General features: G+C 45.8%; 2 protein-coding genes across 2 annotated transcripts in view; one reads left to right on the forward strand and one right to left on the reverse strand.

Annotated features, from left to right (window-relative positions):
• Positions 1–8,025: 8,025 nt before the first annotated feature.
• LOC109492397 (spidroin-1-like) lies at positions 8,026–17,379 on the reverse strand. The gene is made up of 4 exons (XM_045036548.1): positions 17,300–17,379; positions 16,417–17,194; positions 8,601–8,714; positions 8,026–8,357 (listed from the first exon to the last, which is right to left on the reverse strand). The coding sequence occupies exons 1-4, from the start codon at positions 17,377–17,379 to the stop codon at positions 8,232–8,234; spliced, it is 1,098 nt and encodes a 365-aa protein (XP_044892483.1). The 3' UTR covers positions 8,026–8,231.
• The window catches only part of MARCHF11 (membrane associated ring-CH-type finger 11), a 104,619-nt gene continuing 103,316 nt past the window's right edge, over positions 17,263–18,565 (forward strand). The window contains exon 1 of the mRNA XM_023239442.2: positions 17,263–17,929. Within this exon, the coding sequence (XP_023095210.1) occupies positions 17,378–17,929 (552 nt within the window). The 5' untranslated portion in view covers positions 17,263–17,377. The remainder of the gene's footprint in view (positions 17,930–18,565) is intronic.

Genomic DNA, 18,565 nt, shown 5'->3' on the forward strand with positions numbered 1-18,565 from the left:
AAAATAACACAACCTCACAGGACATCAGGAATATGCAGATTAAAACCAGAAGACTACTTATGTGCTCTTTCTCACCACATTATAATTTAAAATGTTCACATGATGGCTCATATCCTGTTCTTTTGGACGTGAAGGGAAACATATAGGTGGAAGATAAATTGATAAACCAGTTTGCAATGTATGTGGGCAGCATCTATCAAAATTCAAACTCCGCCATCTATCTTTTATTGTAGATTTCTACTTCTAGAGACTTTCTGTTTGGAAATATTCAAACAAAATGTATTAGTAGAAACACCCTATAAGAAACAATGGACAACTAGGGCGCCTGGGTGGCGCAGTCGGTTAAGCGTCCGACTTCAACCAGGTCACGATCTCGCAGTCCGGGAGTTCGAGCCCCATGTCGGGCTCTGGGCTGATGGCTCGGAGCCTGGAGCCTGTTTCCGATTCTGTGTCTCCCTCTCTCTCTGCCCCTCCCCCGTTCATGCTCTGTCTCTCTCTGTCCCCAAAATAAATAAACGTTGAAAAAAAAATTTTTTTAAAAAGAAACAATGGACAACTTACGTTGTTACACAGAGTAAAGCACATTCAAAAACATGAACAGCCCTACAGCTTTAAAAAGAATGATATCCAAAGTATTATGGAAGGAGACATTTAACGTCATTCTATTTATTTATTTATTGTTTTATGAAAAAAAAACATTTAATGCAATTTTAAATCTCTTTTTAAAGCTCCATTTGGCAATGGTATCAAAAGTCTCTAAAACTTTCATCTTCTTCCTGCTGTCACCTTGGATCTCCCAACGTGTCCTGTTAAGCCTCAGACACCGTTCCTGCCACGCAGCCGCAGTTGCACGGTCCTAGGCTGGGACAGGGTCGGAACAGAGCCTGATAGTTGTGAATCCGTATAGGAGCTGCAGGAACAGGATTCCACACAGGCAAGCCCCCCTGGCAACAACGCCCGAGATAGATGGTCCAGTCAGTAAAAGCAAAGCAAAGGAAGTCTTGGGAGGCCATGTCCACACCAAGTCCTCAACGGGCTACAGAAGTTACTGGAGTAGCCTCCCAAATTCTTAGAATTCTTAGAATGTGCCCTTTGTCATCACAAGGCCACATGTCTATACGAGCCCAGCCTCAGACACCTACATAATTTTAGGGGAAGAAGCCAAGGTCAAGGGTCTGTCTCAGCAAGCATAGCTAGCAGCTGCTGAGAAATTCAAAATTCAAGTGAGGCTGTTTAGAACCTTCCAGAAAAAGAGAGACTCCAAGTGCCTAAGAGGAGAGTGAATGGAAGGAAGTTAATGAAACAGATGTGAACATTCAGGCCCTGGAACTGATCATGTCATAAGCAAACGTGTCGAGCGCAAAGGCAGTTGGCGCCCTGCAGAACAGCAGTAATGACACTGTGAGTGTTATTATGGAATTAACAATGAGGCCATCCAAATAGAAGGGCTCTTCCTTCTTTCGGTGTTTCAAAAGAGCGACTTAGCTTGGTTTTACATCTGTGCCGTTTCCACCATTGATCCAAGTACAGTTTCTGTTCCAAACTGTTTGGCCTATTCCTTCTAATGCTGTGATTCCTCTTTAGGAAATGATCATAAAACACAAAGAAAAAAATTCTATACTTATGCGTATACACATATTATTAAAATATAAAAAAAAAAAACAAACAACGAAGCAAAAACAAACAGTGACAAACATAGAAAAAAAGAAAAGCGAGCAATACTCTAACTGTCCCAGGAGAAAATAAACAGGATCTCCATAGAATGCGGTGTGATCTCGATGTGAGGTCTTCGAGTGCAATGGTCGAGAAAGAATTCTTCAGACGGTTGACAGTGCAAAAAAGTGCTTTTGTTATAGCCTGGGGACAGGACCCCTGGGCAGAAATGGCTGCACTGGGGTTGTGGGGAGTGACTGCTCATATAGGATTTTTTATCCTGTGGAGGAGAAAGTGATGTTAGGGCTCCAGGACATTGACTGTACAGGTTCCTGGAGGTCTTTTACTCAGATTGTACTTTTCTTGTAAAGCGTTAAGACCATGACAAACTCTGATCGAGTTTCTGTCCTGCATGACTGCAAATCTTTATCAGTTGACCATTTGTTGCTCCCCTGCCTTTGTTCTTGGGCAGACCTGAGGGACATCACAGGTAGCCCACCTTTGATGTGGGGGAGGGGGTGGTATGTGGGTGTCAGTTTGCCTTTTGCCCTTTCTTCAATCTCACCATTAAAAAGTCTATTTTAGGAGCGCCTGGGTGGCTCAGTCGGTTGAGCATTCGACTTCGGCTCAGGTCATGATCTCACGGTTTGTGAGTTTGAGCCCCACGTCGGGCTCTGTGCTGTCAGCTCGGAGGCTGGAGCCTGCTTCAGATTCTGTGTCTCCTTCTGTCTCTACCCCTCCCCTGTTTGTGCTCTGTCTCTCTCTGTCCCTCAAAAATAAAATGTCAAAAAAAATTTTTTTTAAAGTCTATTTTAGAAGGATATGAGAAAATGACCAAAATATACTGTCTGTAGAGTAGACTTCCATTAGCTGAGCCATATCTTTGGGAGGACTACAGGGCTTAGTTAATTCACTCAATTAGGAAAACTTTCTGATAAGTCTGCATTCCTAAAGACTAGCCTGTGGAGATTTCTTATTACGTTAAGGGTGTTCTTATTATGATAAAAGTGTTCTTAGTCCTTGTGTCCCCTCCTCTAGGCTTCAGTCAATCTCTGGCTCACTCCCCAACTCTGTACTTTCAACTAAACCCCTCTTCTTTGTCTTTCTGAAGAGGATTGGGGGAAGGGCTCAGATGCTTCTGGCCCTTCAGGGAGAAGCATTTATGACAGAAAGAGAAAGCATTTATTTGTCTACCCTAACTTCTGGCTCAGTAGCAGAGACACCCCTTTGACTCCTTGTCTGTCACATTGTTATCCCAATGGAGACTGTGGCTCTTTTCCTGCTCTTTCCAAAGATCCCTCCTAGGAAGGCATTTCTGGAGTGGAGAGAAAAGCTCCTATACTACGTACTTATGTTTGGGTAATAGAATCAGTAGTCATTGTTTTATTTTTTTCATTTGTTTTCTGTATTTTTCAACATTTCAACAGATAACATATGTAGGGAAGGAAAGGTAATTTTTTTCCTCTACTCTTCTAGGTTCTTGGTGGAGAAGGCCCCCGGATAGAAGATTAACAAGAGAAAAACAAACAGAAGTTTACTCCGGCATACATGGAGGGACCCAGGAGAACATCATCTTAAGGCTTAAGACAGAAGGATGCCGGGGGGAGGTGACCAGGAAAAGCTCAGGAAACAAGGTGAGGCTTGTTACATAGGTCTAAACTGAAGCCTTCCCCATGGCCAAGATTCTTAGGATTTAGAGTTGGCCTTGTGTTACCAGAGGGAAACATCCTTACACTTGCAGATTTCCCTTGTTAATGGAAATGCCCCTTAAGAGAGGGTAGCCTCTTGGTTTTCAGAGCTTTTGCTGTGGCTGCAGTTTCTTCAAAAATAAAAGTTAAGGGGCGCCTGGGTGAGCATCCCGACTTGGGCTCACGTCATGATCTCACAGCTCCTGAGTTCGAGCCCTGTGTTGGGCTCTGTGCTGACAGCTCAGAGCCTGGAGCCTGCTTCGGATTCTGTGTCTCCCTCTCTCTCTGCCCCTAACCCACTCGCATTCTGTCTCTTGTCTCTCTCAAAAATAAATAAACAAAAAAAAAATTTTTTTTTGAATAAGAAAAGTTAAAAAATCAGTTCCAGATCATCTTTATGCCAAAGAGGCATATTTTGGGGTGGAATGTTTGGCTCCCCTTCTTATAAAAAAATCTGCAAAAAAAAAAAAAAATCAGTCATTACAATTTTTTTCTTTTTGTCTTAAGAGTTACTAACATGATATTGGATGATAAGGGATTTCTTCTGAGTGTTTTGTATTTATGTATTTATTTATGTACTTATTTATTTATTTGTGAGACACCCCAACCTATCTCTGTGATATCTCTCCTGATAGGATGAGGGCCCCCAAACGTGGGGTGACCCGACTGGGTGGAAGCTGGTGGGATGGGAGGTGAAAGGATTCACCCAGGGCAGAACAAAGGAAAGAGAAGTTCATTGAATGCATCACTATGGAGCTGCAGGCCAGACAGCAAAGCAGAGAGGATCTGCCACAAGGCAGTGAGTGAGGGTTGTAGTTAAAGGGAGAAGGTGAGGCTGTATGGGAACTTACGGGATACTCCTTTTCTGGGCCCGTGCCTGGTTGTAAGTAGCCCATTGGTAATTGGCCTGTGGATATTTTGGGTGGGTCACCTGATGGGCCTGTCTGTATTCAGCTGGAGAGGGGCTGGTTACTGTGGGCCCTTTGGCCTTGATCGGGTTTCCATTGCTCAAGCCTCTTCCCGAAAAGTGGCTTCTACCATCTCCAGACATGGACAAGTAATCCTAGGGTTGGAAGATACAAGTGGGCAAAGTCGCTCCCTATTGAGAACCGCAGGACTAGGGCCAATTTTAGGTGTGTGTTGCCATTTTTCCATTATGATTTATAAAGGGATTACTCTCTGAAATATGAAAGTGAATACGCCTTTTACACCTGGATTTTTTTTTTAAGACTACACAGATAAGAGCATAGGAAGTACCATACTCACTCGACTCGATGACCCTTCATTTCTGTTATTTTATTTCCGCTAGTGGCATCCAAACATGATTTTGAGAGAGTATGGCCATAATACTTGAAGCTATCAATCTCAAACGGTCAGGCACGTCTCAGTCCCACCTCCCCAGTGCCCCATCCTAACACTCCCTGCTACTCAGGAGCAGAAGGGAAAATGCAGATGAAAGTCACGTTTACCTCTGTCGAAAACAAGACATCAGGCCCCAAGTGGAGTCTCTTATGCTAAACCTCACATTGCCAATCCAAAACTTAATTATGGTTCCTGTCTTCCCAGAAATGGAGTCTTAAGCCTATCAGTCAGGAATCTCCTGGTCAGCACCAGACGGGTCACCTGCCTGACGGACCCCTGCTAGCCCCTAACAGAAAGTGACTTTGCAATAACCAGCCCACTTTTTGTTGCCCCGTATAACTTTCTTGCTCCTTCTGCCCCTTCTGCCTGTCAGTCTTTCATTTTGCATAGCTTCTCAGAGCCCCTTTCTATCTGCTGGATTGGGTGCTACCAGATTGATTTTTGCTCACACTCAATATTTTTTACACGCCTCTGTTTATCTCCCATGCTCACTGCTTCATTATTAACAATAGCCAAGATATATAAATGGATGCAGAAAGTGTATTCTATATATGCAACAGAATATCATTTGGCCTTAAAAAAGAAAAAAATGCTACCATTTGCAACAACATGGATAGACCTTGAGGATATTATGCTAAGTGAAATAAGTTAGGGAAAGACAAACCCTGTATGATCTCACTTGTATATGGAATCCAAAAATGTCCAGCTCACTTGTATATGGAATCCAAAAACGTCCACTCGTAGAAGAGTGGTTACAAACTGAAGACTTTTGTTTTTTAAGTGGTGAAGCTACACTGATGATCTTAGCTGTCTCAAGCCACACAGGTTTCTTTTTGGTCTGCTATGAGTTAGATGACACGGGAGGCGTGTAGCAGTGTGGGTAAGGGGATGGGCTTGAGCATCGCATTTCCCGGGGTGAAGAAGGCAGCCTCTGCTGCTTACTAGCTGCCCGGATGGGCACAACTCCTTTTCTCCGGTCCTACTTTCCCATCAGTAGAATGAGCATAATTGCACCTGCTTCATGGCACTGTGGCAAAGATTAAATAAATTAACGCATGTTCAGCGCTTGGAATGGTGCCTGACCCAGGAAATGGTCAATCCATTTCAGTTATCATGGGTTAAGTGCAAGAGAATTGTTCATGTAGTTAAAGGTTCATTCATTTCTGACATAAATCTTCTTTCAAAGTGTTACAATCACGTCATTTCTCTGGTTCATGAGCTAAAACATTTTTGGCTCCCCATTACATACCAATGCATTTGTACTTAGCACTGGGAGCAAACCATAAATTTCGTATGTATATAAATGATCTGGCTTCAACCCCTTGAGATCTGCTGGCCGAGAAAGAAGCAGCGAGAGTAAGAGGAGGGAGCTTGTGTGATCCCCGCCCCACTTGGAGTTGGGGGAGGGGGAACTAAGGGGCTCCAGCCCGGAGCCTGATACAAGTCTCCATCCTAGGACCCTGGGATCATGAGCTGAGCGGAAATCAAGAGTCTATGCTCTCAACCAACTGAGTCACCCAGGCACTCCTCTGAGAAAAAATTTTTAATCTGGTTACATTAAGTGGTAAAAAGTTGTAATTTACCATATTGGAAGGGAATCTTCTGAACGTGTGCCTCATCAGTCTTTACAGATTGCCCAGGCCATTAACTTTTCTTGGGGACTCAAGCCCTTCATGGTGAGTAACAGTGATTGTGCAAGACTACAAGACAAACACCCCCCCACCCGTGGCTTCATAAACTGTGTGCAGAGCTGTTTGCTCTTAAATGAACCCTTACTGCTAAGATTTTTATTTTTATTTATTATTTTTTATAATACTCTATTTTTTAAGTCATTTATTTATTATTTTTAGTAATCTTTACATGCAACCTGGGGCTGGAACTCATGGCCCCGAAATTAAGCATAGCATGCTCTTTCGAATGAGCCATCCAGACGCCCTACCGCCAAGGTTTTTAAATTATTGGGTTATATTGCTAGATTGGTTATTTGTAATTTGCTGTGGATAGGGAGATCAAGCATAGTAATGAGGATTATAGTTAAAATCAAATACAACATCTAGCGGTTTCACTTGATAGTTAATGTGATTCTGCGAGGCGGGCTGTGGTGCTTTTCTGGAGGCTGATTTATTTCCTGGTTCTCAGGTGGTTCTAGGTCACGTTTGATGCAAGAGTGACTTCTTAGGAATTACATGGTCCAAACCCTTCTACAGTGATGTTTTTTCCAACAGAAGGAGTGCTCCTCTTCTAGCATTTCAGGAGCTAATAAGTTATCCTGCTTATCACTGTCTTCATTTTTTATGAACTTGAATCATTTCCTCAATCACCCTCCCTCGTCTCTCTGGTCTTTGTGCTTGAGTCTGATGCCGACAGCAGGTCCTGTGTCCTCTTGATTTTGTTAGTTGCTGAGATGGGCGTGTACCTGGCACACTCCTACCTAGCCTTCAAAGCCCAGTCCAAATGACCCACCCTGAGAAACTTTTTCTCAGGATAACCATCTTTCTCCCGCAGAACTGTTGCTATCTGTACCTCCTGCATGCTTTTAATCTCCCTACTATAACTCTTAATCTGTGTAACATGTTTATGTCTATGTGCTTATCTTTTTAGTTGGACTATGGCTGTTTTGTGGTTAGGTCCATCCCTCTCTCAAAGTCCCTTACCCAAAAAGTTGTCCCTTGGCAATTGCTGATTTTACAAAAAGATGGCGTTTTATGGTCTGTCCTCAATCCCTTTTTGACAATGCCCATGATTGTGGAATCTTCCACCCACCCATCCACTTATCCCCCCCGTCCCGCTCCGCCCCACCCAGTATATTGAGCTCATGCTTATAGCATCAAAGATTATTTATTTTTTTAACGTTTATTTTTCAGAGAGAGTGTAAGCTGAAGGAGGGGGAGGGGGGGATAGGGGATCTGCGCCGATAACAGGAGACTGACATGGGGCTCAACCTCACCAACTTTGAGATCATGACCTGTGCTGAAGTTGAAGTCTGATGTGTAACCGACTGAGCCACCCAGGTGCCCCCCAAATAACACTTTTTAACTGTATTAACTTATGCCCCGTTATTCAAATTTTCCTGCATTTAAGAAGCCTTATGGGGGCGCCTGGGTGGCGCAGTCAGTTAAGAGTCCGACTTCAACCAGGTCACAATCTCGCGGTCCGTGAGTTCGAGCCCCACGTTGGGCTCTGGGCTGATGGCTCAGAGCCTGGAGCCTGTTTCCGATTCTGTGTCTCCCTCTCTCTCTGCCCCTCCCCCGTTCATGCTCTGTCTCTCTCTGCCCCCAAAAAATAAATAAACGTTGAAAAAAAAAAAAAAAGAAGCCTTATGTATAGCTGCAGTTTATAACTCTTGGTTTTGCATTTCAGTATCTTTCAGAGTACAATTTCATATTGTTGGCCTAGCTGGGAAGGGCTACGTTTGGGAGTTCCAGTGGACAGGAGGAAGGGGCTGACAAGTACTGCAAATCTAATGGGCTAAAAGTCAAATTCCAAGATGCAGGGAGGGTTGTATCTGTTCATATCTGTCAGTCATGTTCAGTCATTTCCCTGGAAAAAACATTTCTCTTCCTTTGAGGAGTTGCTGTTTGACCGTAACAGCCGCATCGTTGCGTTGAAGGTTAACTTCAGTGGTTGATCAGCAGCTCCTGATGCAGACTGCGTCTATCATGGTCATTTCATGAAATTGTTAAAGTCTGGAGAAGGGGTGGGTTGGGGTAGAATTGGAAGTGGGATGTGGAATTTGTGATCTGGTGTAAACATGGAACTGTCTCCACCTCTTGTCTGAACAGGGACCCTCTAAAGGGAATGGGAGCAGACTAGTACCCCTCATGGAGGCGGGGGCCCTGGAGAAGAAAGAGGGAGCCTAGGATTTTATGGGAAAGCAACCAGGGTTCAGGTCAGTACCTGGTTGAAGCCAAGCTCCAGCAGGACATCCTTGTAGGTTTCTGGCTTCATAGCTCCACTTTGCTCAAAACGGTGGGGCAACTGCCCAGCTGCCCAGGTGGTAAGAGAAATATCCTGAGGGAGGGTGGGCAGGGATAGGGAGAAGAAAAAAGAAACGTGGGTGTTTCACGGTACTTTAATTTTTAAGAAGATTTTATTTGTAAGTAATCTCTACACCCAGTGTGGGGCTTGAACGTACAACCTCGAGATAAAGAGTTGTATGCTCTACAGACAGAGCCAGCCAGGTGTCCTTCACTGTACTTATTAATCTTGGATTGTTCCTTAGGGACTCTAATAAAGGGACGTGTGAAGAGTTTGTCTGTCTAGCAAACTAATTTTCTGCTCTCCATCCAAACGTCATGGAAGCATAGCTATCTTTAAGTCATTTATGGAACTCTATCAAAAACTTTAAAAGTGTAAATAATAGTTCTTTTGAAATAAGATTTCAGTTAATATTTACTTATTTAATCCACATTTATTGAGTTCCATTAATATCAGCCATCATAGTGCATGCTTCAGAGAAAAGGACCATTTAAACAGATCCACTTGAATTCCAAGTAGCTTACAATGTAGCACAAGGCGGGGGGGGGACCCAGATAAATGCATACCTAACCACAATGCAAGGCATAATGTGATAAAGGTCCTAAGAAAACCATCTAATTTAACGTGTGAGGTTATTATAAAAATAAATGATTTTTCAGCTGAGGGAAATCAGTGCTGACTTTCTTCCAGGTCCTTCTAAAGCCTGGAGTCTCTATCAGGTCATGCTGATGTGATTGCATTCCGGATCTCAGTCAGGTTTAGGATATACAGTGTACACAATAAATCAACATATTTTTAAAATGTTTATTTATTTATTTTGAGAGAATGAGAGCACGAGTAGAGGAGGGGCAGAGAGAGAGAGGGAGAGAGAGAATCCCAAGCAGGCTCTGTGCTGTCGACACAGAGCCCAACATGGGGCTCAGTCCCATCAATTGTGAGATTATGACCTGAGCCAAGATCAAGTCGGGTGCTCAACTGACTGAGCCACCCAGGAGCCTCTAATTCAACATATTTCTATATCTTCAGCTTGTCTGCTAAAATGCCTTCTGCATTTCCAAGTTTCAAGGAAGTGAGACCAAGAGAGAAAATAATGTGTTGCTGTTTTTTGTTTTTGTAATTTTTAAACTGAATATGATATTTTACAATCAAACATGCCCTTAATATATTATTTTATTGTTTTGAAGGTCTCAAGAGTATTGGTGGGGGCGGGGGGAGATATAGGAAGTGTTTTTTGTAGAAATTAGGAAGCTCATTATCTCATAACTTTGATGATTTTGCATGCAAAGTTTAGATATCCCTGAGTGTTCAGAGAAGAGAGCGGGTTCTGGGAGAGATCAAAGGAGCTTAGTGAGGATCAAGGCACCTAGGAAGGGTAGAGGGAGGACTGGCTGGTTGGCTTAGATTTAGAAGCCTTTAGGAGTGGAAATCCAGCAGGAACAGAGAACAATGGAAAGATGGAAGAGGCAAAGATAGACTTGAAGGGGAGTATGGTACCAAACTTATGGATAAGACTGATAAAGGCTAGAATGCAGTGTTGTGCAAAATCATACGGGGTGCACCATGAGTGATCAATCTGATTGGTCACATATGGAGACCATCCATCCATATTCCTTCACTTTCCTTTAAAACCAAAGGCATGCATTTTCAAATTTCTGACATCTTCATTGAATGTGAAATCAAGGTATAGGGGAGACAGTATTTCGCCTTCCTCCCTTCTAGGTTCTTTCGGCGGGTCTACTAATTAAAGTAACATGAGACAGATGAATAGGAGAAAAACAAATCATGGAGGTATGGGAGCCCCATGAAATATGAGACCCAAAGGCAAGTGAGGCGGTTGTGGCTTACATGCCACCCTGAGCTTCGGAACGGGATAGAGACCTGGGGCTTGAAGAAGGGAAGGGGGCGATTCACAGGATAATGTGAAGAGCAGATTTCTGTAATTAGATGTTTGCTTTGCCATCTAACTTTTAGATAAAAGTTATCTCTGGTAATAGTTCTCTTTCTGGGCCATGCCCCCTATCTAATTCTTTATGTAGTTACAGGAGAGGTCAAAGTTTTTCTTGAATCTGCTGGGTCTTGAAAGCCTTCAATCTGAAATAAGGTACCTGCCAAAATGATATATTTTGGGGTCGTGTATTCTGCAGCTCGTCAAAGGTCAATCAAGACTTTGATATTACTTCTACATGGTAGCAAATGACTAGGCAGCAACTACAAATTGGTAAGAGGATAATTTTAGTTAATTTGGTTAAGCAATGGAAAATAAAAAAGTATTCGCATGACATGGAGCGTGCCAAAATGCTGTAACTACATCCTTCATTGTCCTACAGATTGCGGTCTCACTTGGGAAGTATGGTTTAACCAAATGTACAATGCTTTACAGACAGAGACTGATTGGTTATTACCTGCTTGACTGGACGGAGTTATTCATATACAGTAAAACCTTGGATTGCGAGTAACTTGTTCTGGGAGTGTTTTGCAAGACAAGCAAACATTTCTTCTTTTTTCTTAATGTTTATTTATTTTTGACAGAGAGAGAGAGAGAAGAGAGAGAGAGAGAGAGAGAGAGAGAGAGAGAGAGAGAGAGAGACAGATCCTGAGAGGGGAGGGGCAGAGAGAGGTGTAGACACAGAATCTGAAGCAGGCTCCAGGCTCTGAGCTGTCAGCACAGAGTCCCATGCAGGGCTCGAACTCCCAAGCTGTGAGATCATGAATTGAGCCCAAGTCCAACACTTAACCAAATGAGCCAATAGTTGTTGAAATTCACTTTGATATATGAGTGCTTTGGATTACAAGCTTTGATATATGAGTGCTTTGGAATGAACTTTGCTCACAAACCAAGGTTTTACAGTATTTGTTCAATAAGTATTGGCTGAACACTACTCTGACCAGGCACAGTGGACAGAAGTCTCCAATGGAGCAAATGCCTCAATAGAAGATGTTAGATAAGAAGCAAACAGGGGTGCCTGGCTGGCTTGGTTGGCAGAGTGTGCGACTCTTGATCTTGGGGTTGTGTGTTTGAGCCCCACGTTGGGTACAGAGATTACTTAAAAATGGGATCTTAAAAAAAAAAAGAAGCCAACAGAATACACACAATATGTAAAGGCAGGCATACCTCATAGATATGTGGCTTTGCTTCCAGATCACCATAATAAAGCAAATATCACAATACAGTGAGCCTACTGTGTTTTTGGTTTCCCAGTGCATATAATAGCTATGTCCACACTACACTGTGGTCTATTAAGCATACAATAGCATGATGTCTAAACAAAAAGTACATACCTTAATTAAAAAATTCTTTGCTGCTCAAAAATGGTAACCATCCTCCAAGCTTTCAGTGAATTGCAATCCCTGATCACCATAACAAATATAATGATTTAAAAAAAATTCAAGGGGCGCCTGGGTGGCTCAGCCAGTTGAGTGTCCGACTTCGGCTCAGCTCATGATCTTGCGGTCTGTGAGTTTGATCGCCGTGTCGGGCTCTGTGCTGATGGCTCAGAGCCTGGAGCCTGCTTCGGATTCTGTGTGTGTGTGTGTGTGTGTGTGTGTGTGTGTGTGTGTGTGTCTGCCCCTCTTCCACTCACACTGTCTCTCTCTCCTTCAAAAATAAATAAACACTAAAATTTTTTTTAATTCAAAATATTGTGAGGATTACCAAAACGTGACACAGAAATGGTAGTGCTGTTGGGCAAATGGGACTGACGGACCTGCTCGAAGCAGAGCTACCGCAACCCTTCTATTGGCAAAAAACACAGTATCCGTGAAGCACAATGACAGACAATGAAACGGTGTGCCTGCGTGTAATACCGAGTAGTGACATGAGAAAGAATAAAACCGGGATAGGGTCAGAGTTAAAATAGGGCTGGAGGATTCTATTTCTGATAGGAAGGTTAAGGAAGGTCTTTTGGATGAGGTGCCTCAGAGCAGAGATCTGAGTGAAGTGAGGGAAAGAGTCATAAGGAGCCGAAAGAAGGTTGAAGAGGGAGTGTACTTGGCAAGGTCAATGTGGTAGGAGCGAACAACAGGGAAGAGGAACGGGGGCGGGGAGGAAAGCTATGGTCATGTCTTCAGAGAGGTAGCCAGAAGTTAGAAGGAAGACTTGAAGGGCATGCTAACATTTTTGATAGTGCACAACGTATGACGGGAAGCCATTGGTGGGTACTGAGCAGGAGCACGCATGATTAGACTCACATTTGAATTGGATCGTCCTGGCCGCTACTGGGGATGGATTCAAGAGTAAGAAGTAGGGTGACAAGAGGCTATTTTTTTTAAATAACATTTATTTATTTTTGAGAGAGAGAGAGAGTGCAGTGGGGTAGGAGCAGAGAGAGGGGGGGGGGGGAGAGAGAGAGAGACAGAGACAGAGACAGAGACAGAGATCCCAAGCAGGCTCCACACTGTCAGTGCAGAGCCAGATGCGGGACTCAAACTCACCGACTGCGAGACCGTGACCTGAGCCAAAGCCAGACGCTTAACCAACTGAACCACTCAGGGGCCCCAACAAGAGGCTATATGATAGTCCTGGAGCACCGTGATGGTAGTTTGAATTGGGATGTTGGGGTGGTGAAAAGTAGTAGTGAAATTTGGAGTATATTTTGAAAGTACACCTGAAAGAACTTTCTGATACACTGAATGTATGATGTGAAAACTCAGTCAAGGATGCCTCCAAGGATTTTGGCTTCAGTAACTGGATGAATGAACAACTAGCTTACTGGCATAATGAAGGTTGGGAAGCGAGCAGGTTTGGGATGTTGTTTGCTTTTGGACTAGGTTGGTTTGAAATGGCCCTTTGGCATCTAAGTAGGGCAGTCAAGGAGACACGGTGACACGTGAGACTGAAGTTCAGTGGACAGGTGAGAGTAGGAGATATACATTGTGGGCTGGGCTGCACATAGCACTGTTCTATGATGCTGACACCGTTTTAGTTCTGACGTACAACAAAGCTGTGCTCTGCACTGAATATTTACAATACACAGATTGCACTTCACTATCCTCTCTAAACACTCACATTCCCACCCATACAACATAACCTAATTGCTCTATAGCACAGAGTTCTTTTCTCTTAGGTATTTGAAGGCAACTGAGGATTCTGTGTATTGTACTTAGCGACCACAGAGACAAATGAGTGCACCCCAGCCAAGTAAATGTTCTCTAGAACACTTTTCAAAAAGATGTAACCATTACCATGCGTCCCTGCTGGTTTATCCATCTTTTAATCACTAAATTATTCAATATGTATAATGAATATTTGCTATGAATTTATATTTACAAATATGGTACAGTATATAGCTTAAAGAACATTTTTCATCGGTTTGGGAAAGAGAAAAATGTCTCATTAAATAGTTTTGTGAAAATACAAGACTACCTTAAAACTAAATGTCTGGATTTGCGGTGTAAATCCAGAAATACAGAAGGAATTTGAAGGAAAGAAAAGCTAAAACAAAAACAAAACAAATTAGTGCACTCCAAAGGTGCCAACTATACAATTGTGGAACATCTCTAAGAGTTTAACTCGAAAGAATCAAAAGGCAATTCTGAAGAGCTCTCCAGGCTAATTTTCCTGTTGTTAACCCTCCTATTGAAGGGCATATCAAGGTCGTCACACATAATCTAGCTTCAAGATCATTTTGAAACCATTCTGACCTAGTGTAGCCTGGATTGTTTTCTATTTAAAATCCCTAATGTGACCCCAGAGGATAGATTCAGGACAGAGCAACATGGGAAATTCAAGGAGGATTCCTAGAGATATCCATGAATATCACCAAGTAATTTTTTGGGACATACTTGCTTGGGCCCCTCCTAGCTCTCCTTCATTCTTGGATTCAGCTCAAGAAACTTCTGGTATCTAAAGGTTTACAACTTCACAGTGAAAGGACTGTTTTGGTGAAGGGTACATTTCACTCAGCCTGTGCGTGAAGGGAGGTGGGTGGGTGGGGGTTAAGATACGACTTTTCTGGCATTTGTTATATTATTCGTATCTTTCTTCTCCTTTACATAGGTTGAAGCAGCTTGGATGTGCCTTTCAGCATTTTGGTAGATGCATGTTGGCTATTGGATGCCTGTCAGTGGCCTGCTGGTGCCCTGATGTTCTTTATCAGATGTCTGTGTCTCTATCATCTCTTTTGCTTGGATGCCAGCAGCTAGAGTGGTTCATCTTTTCTGTGCTCCCCGACGTTCTATATTCTTACAGCAGACGATGCATTCAAAGTCACAAAGGTGTTTTTCCTTGATCCATTTAAGATTCACTGAGTTAAATGAAGATCATGAACACATGTCCCTTTTTCAGGGAAGGGTCAGCTTTGGAGGTCATAGAAGCTGGGAAATAATGTTTTTATGTGGTTACTCACCGTATCGATGAAAGTTAATTTTCTCTTCCTAGCATCGTTTTTCAGAAACAATCAACTAAGAGGACACATCCAGCACTGTGGCTCTTTCCTCTTTTATCCATGATATCTGCTGTCTGAATCATTCCGCATCTTTTATACAGAATCCACGGCTTGTATGCTGTCCTTCAAACATTAATGTACTTTGTGTTGCCTGGTAGAAATTTACTAGTTGTTAATTGAATTATTTAGGGGATTTTTAAAGACAATTTAGACAGCTTTTAACTCAATAACTGAGGATCAAGGCTTATGACTATCTTAAGCCTGTGGCGGTATACAAACGGTGTGCAATGTCATTTTGACAGGTGCAAACATATGAAAACAGATCTACAACCACATTTCTTCAGTGTGGTAAGTTCCGAGGGCATTCAGGGATTATTATTTTAAAAATATGCTTGCTGCCTGCCACTCTGCTACCAAAAATAAGCAAGTCTGAGGGGCGCTAAGTGTTAGAGGACATTCCCAGGAACTATTTCATTCAGGACCACGTGTGACAAAGCATTTCTGAACTTTTTTGTTCACGACCTTCTTTCTCCGCTTTGCAATCAAACCAATTTATGTCTGAAGACCTGGGACTTTTTTTTTTTTTTAACCACGTATACTTTTTACTTCCAAAACTTATAAGAGAAAAAATAATCTCAGCTGTTAGTTTATCTCAGTCCTTTCAGAGCATCTATTAGTAGGACGCGGTGCCACCAGACACACCATTTTAGGAGGCTTTATAAAGGATTGGGGAAAAAAAATCATTGGGTATTTGAGCTGGAAGATCTGGAGTCAGGGAACTCAAAAGTTTTGTCAGTAGTCCTATGACCTTGAAGAAGTTACTTAGCCTATCTCATCCTGGGTCTTCAGCTATGAAATGCAGCCCAAAATGACTGCCCAGAGAGAGTCGATGTGCCAAAGACGTTAAACTGTTAGAGGAGTGAACATCACCATTGACTCGGATAGGCACATTGCACTACGTAAATCCGATGCTTTATGAGTTTACACTGAACGGATTTGGAAACGACTGCATGTGCGGGCTTTTCCGTCCCGTTCCCTGCAGGTATGGTAGTTTATTTCCAGAAAAGAACTGAGGAGAAAGTTGCCCTGCCTATAGAAAAGTCCCAGAAAGGTTTCCCAGAGTGCAAGCGCAGAGAACTGGCCTTGGGCTGCTGGAAACCCAGACCCGAGGACACAGCCACTTCTCAGGGAGGAGAGGTATCATTTGAGTCCTTTATAAAAGGGCGAGGATGAAAGTGACCACCCGCCACACAACGTGGCACCGGAGTTCAGCTGGGAGGAGCCGGTCCAGGAAATGACCCAAGATGGTTACAATGTCACCAAGATATTTACAAATAAACCAGGATACTCACTGCAGGAGGGAGGGGGCGAGGAGGACGCAGGGAAGATTCTGGGGCGAGACGGACAGAGGGAGGATATAGGTTCCAGAGGCTTCGGTTTTTAGGGCTCTGGTGGATCCCTGAGAGCGCCCTTGAGGGAGAAGGCTCTGAGAGGGCCCGGAGCAATCCCCGTGCAGCAGCGGTTACCGTCCCCCGGGCTCGCGCGCCCCTTCCCGGGCCCCTGCTCCGCTGGCTCCCGCGAACCAGGACACCAGCCTCGCGCCCCTCAACTCCCACGCGGGTCTCGGGTTCGACCACCCCGGCCCCACCCAGCCCAGGGCTGCCGCAGCCCACTTGCCTTCCCAGTAACGGTTTCTGGACCCGTGGCCTCCGACCCCTCCCCCTCTCCCGGCTCCCGGAGCCGCAGTGCCGCGCCGTTAGGAGAGGGGTAATCCGCCCCGGAACCGACGTGAGCGGCCCCGGGGCGGGGTCGGTGGAGGCGGCTCGGGGATCTCCCCTCCCTGAATTCCAGCTCGAGGTCTCCGCACCCCACACGGGGCTCGCACCCGCCTCCTCAGGCCCCCCTCCTCCGGAGCGCCCCCTCCGCTCCTCCACGTCGGCCCCGCGCCGGCTCCCTCCACCTCCTTCCCCCGCCCCCCCCCGCGGGGCGGCTCCGGTCCCCCTCCCCCTCCCGCCCCCCCCCCCACCCCCCGGCGCGGCTCTCACGCGCAGCCGAATTCGGCGCCGCCTCCACCAGAGCCGAGCCGGCGGCTCCGCGGAGCAGCAGCCTGTGCCGCCGCCGCCGGGCCCTCTGCGTCCCCTCCCCGTCCCGCCCCCTAGCCCCTGGCGCCCGGGCCCCCCTCCCCACCCTCCTCCCTCCCTCCCTCCCTCCACTCCTCTCTCTCTCTCCTCCCACCCCCTCCGTTCTCCCCTCGGCTGCAGCCCGAGCCCGGCCCGCCAGCTGGGCTGGCAGGAGGGCGGCGGCGGCACCACCATGAGCTTTGAGGGTGGCCACAGCGGCAGTCGGCGCCGCGGGGCGGAGAGCGGGGACACCGAGCCGCCCCCGTCGCCTCCCCCGCCGCCGCCGCCGCCGCCGCCGCCGGGAGAGCCGGCCTCGGTCCCCGCGCCCCCACGCTACCTGCCACCTCCGCCCGCGCCGCCCGCGTCCCTCGAGCGCGCCGCGGGACCAGAAGAGCCGCCGACGGAGGTGGTCCCGCGGCGCCGGGGCGCGGACGAGCTGCCGCCGCCTCCCGCGCCCCTGCCGCCCGCCGGCCAGGAGGTGTCGGCGGCTGGCGACTCCGGGGAAGGTCCGAGGCGCCTTCCCGAGGCGGCGGTCCCCGAGGCGGCGGCGGGGAAGGGCGTCCCCGGGGAGCCTGAGGCCGGCGCGGGCGGGGAGGGCGAGCGGCGGGGCGCCAGCGACCAGCCCGAGACGCGCTCGGTGTGTAGCAGCCGCAGCAGCAGCAGCGGCGGTGGCGACCAGCGCGCCGGGCACCAGCACCAGCACCACCAGCCCATCTGCAAGATCTGCTTCCAGGGCGCCGAGCAGGTAAGGAAGGCCCTGCGGGACCCGGGAGGTGCCGGCGGGGGGCTCCGGTCCGAGCTGGACCGGCGCCTGCCCAGGACGGTCGACCTTTCAGCACCACGGACAGCGCTCGCCTCCCGTCTCTTCTCCAGCCCGGCTGGTCCAGTCCAGCCAACTCAGCGGCAGCTACCTGGGTTCCCTTTTCCCTTTCTGTCAAGGCAAATGAGAATGTCCCGTTGGCGAACGCAGGGTTTAATTGGGTCTGCACTTAATTTTTCCTACCTGGTTTTACAGTTACACATTCCTCAGGTGCCTTAATGATAATGTCATAAGTATCTCCTTTGTGAATTGCTACATGGATTTTGGTTTATAGATAGAAACAAATCCTTTTTCCACACATGCCTACGGAGGCAGAGAGTCTTAGAATACAAACTGGGGGTGAGTCACGTCAAAACCAAAAAGGGCAGGGGCTTTACATATTGCAAATTATGTTGACTCACTGATGTGAAAAGCATGTCACAGTGTTCAGAAGAGAAATAGGAATGTATTTTGACCTTGCGAAAGAAAGGGTATTTAGCTAATAACTTCTTTTTTATTTTGTTAGAAACATAATTCTAACATTATAAACTCCGTTAGAGGTACATGCAAACTTCTGTGAGA

Source organism: Felis catus, chromosome A1 (assembly GCF_018350175.1).
Source record: "Felis catus isolate Fca126 chromosome A1, F.catus_Fca126_mat1.0, whole genome shotgun sequence".
Lineage (NCBI taxonomy): Eukaryota > Metazoa > Chordata > Mammalia > Carnivora > Felidae > Felis > Felis catus.

Coding starts and splice junctions, on each gene's coding strand:
- LOC109492397 (XM_045036548.1), bottom strand. CDS start 17,379: ATGGTGGTGCCGCCGCCGCCCTCCTGCCAGCCCAGCTGGCGGGCCGGG. Junction 8,715..16,416: donor CTCGCCCCCTCCCTCCTGCA/GTGAGTATCCTG, acceptor ACCCTCCCTCAG/GATATTTCTCTTACCACCTG. Junction 8,358..8,600: donor TGGAGCTTGGCTTCAACCAG/GTACTGACCTGA, acceptor TGACCATGATAG/ACGCAGTCTGCATCAGGAGC.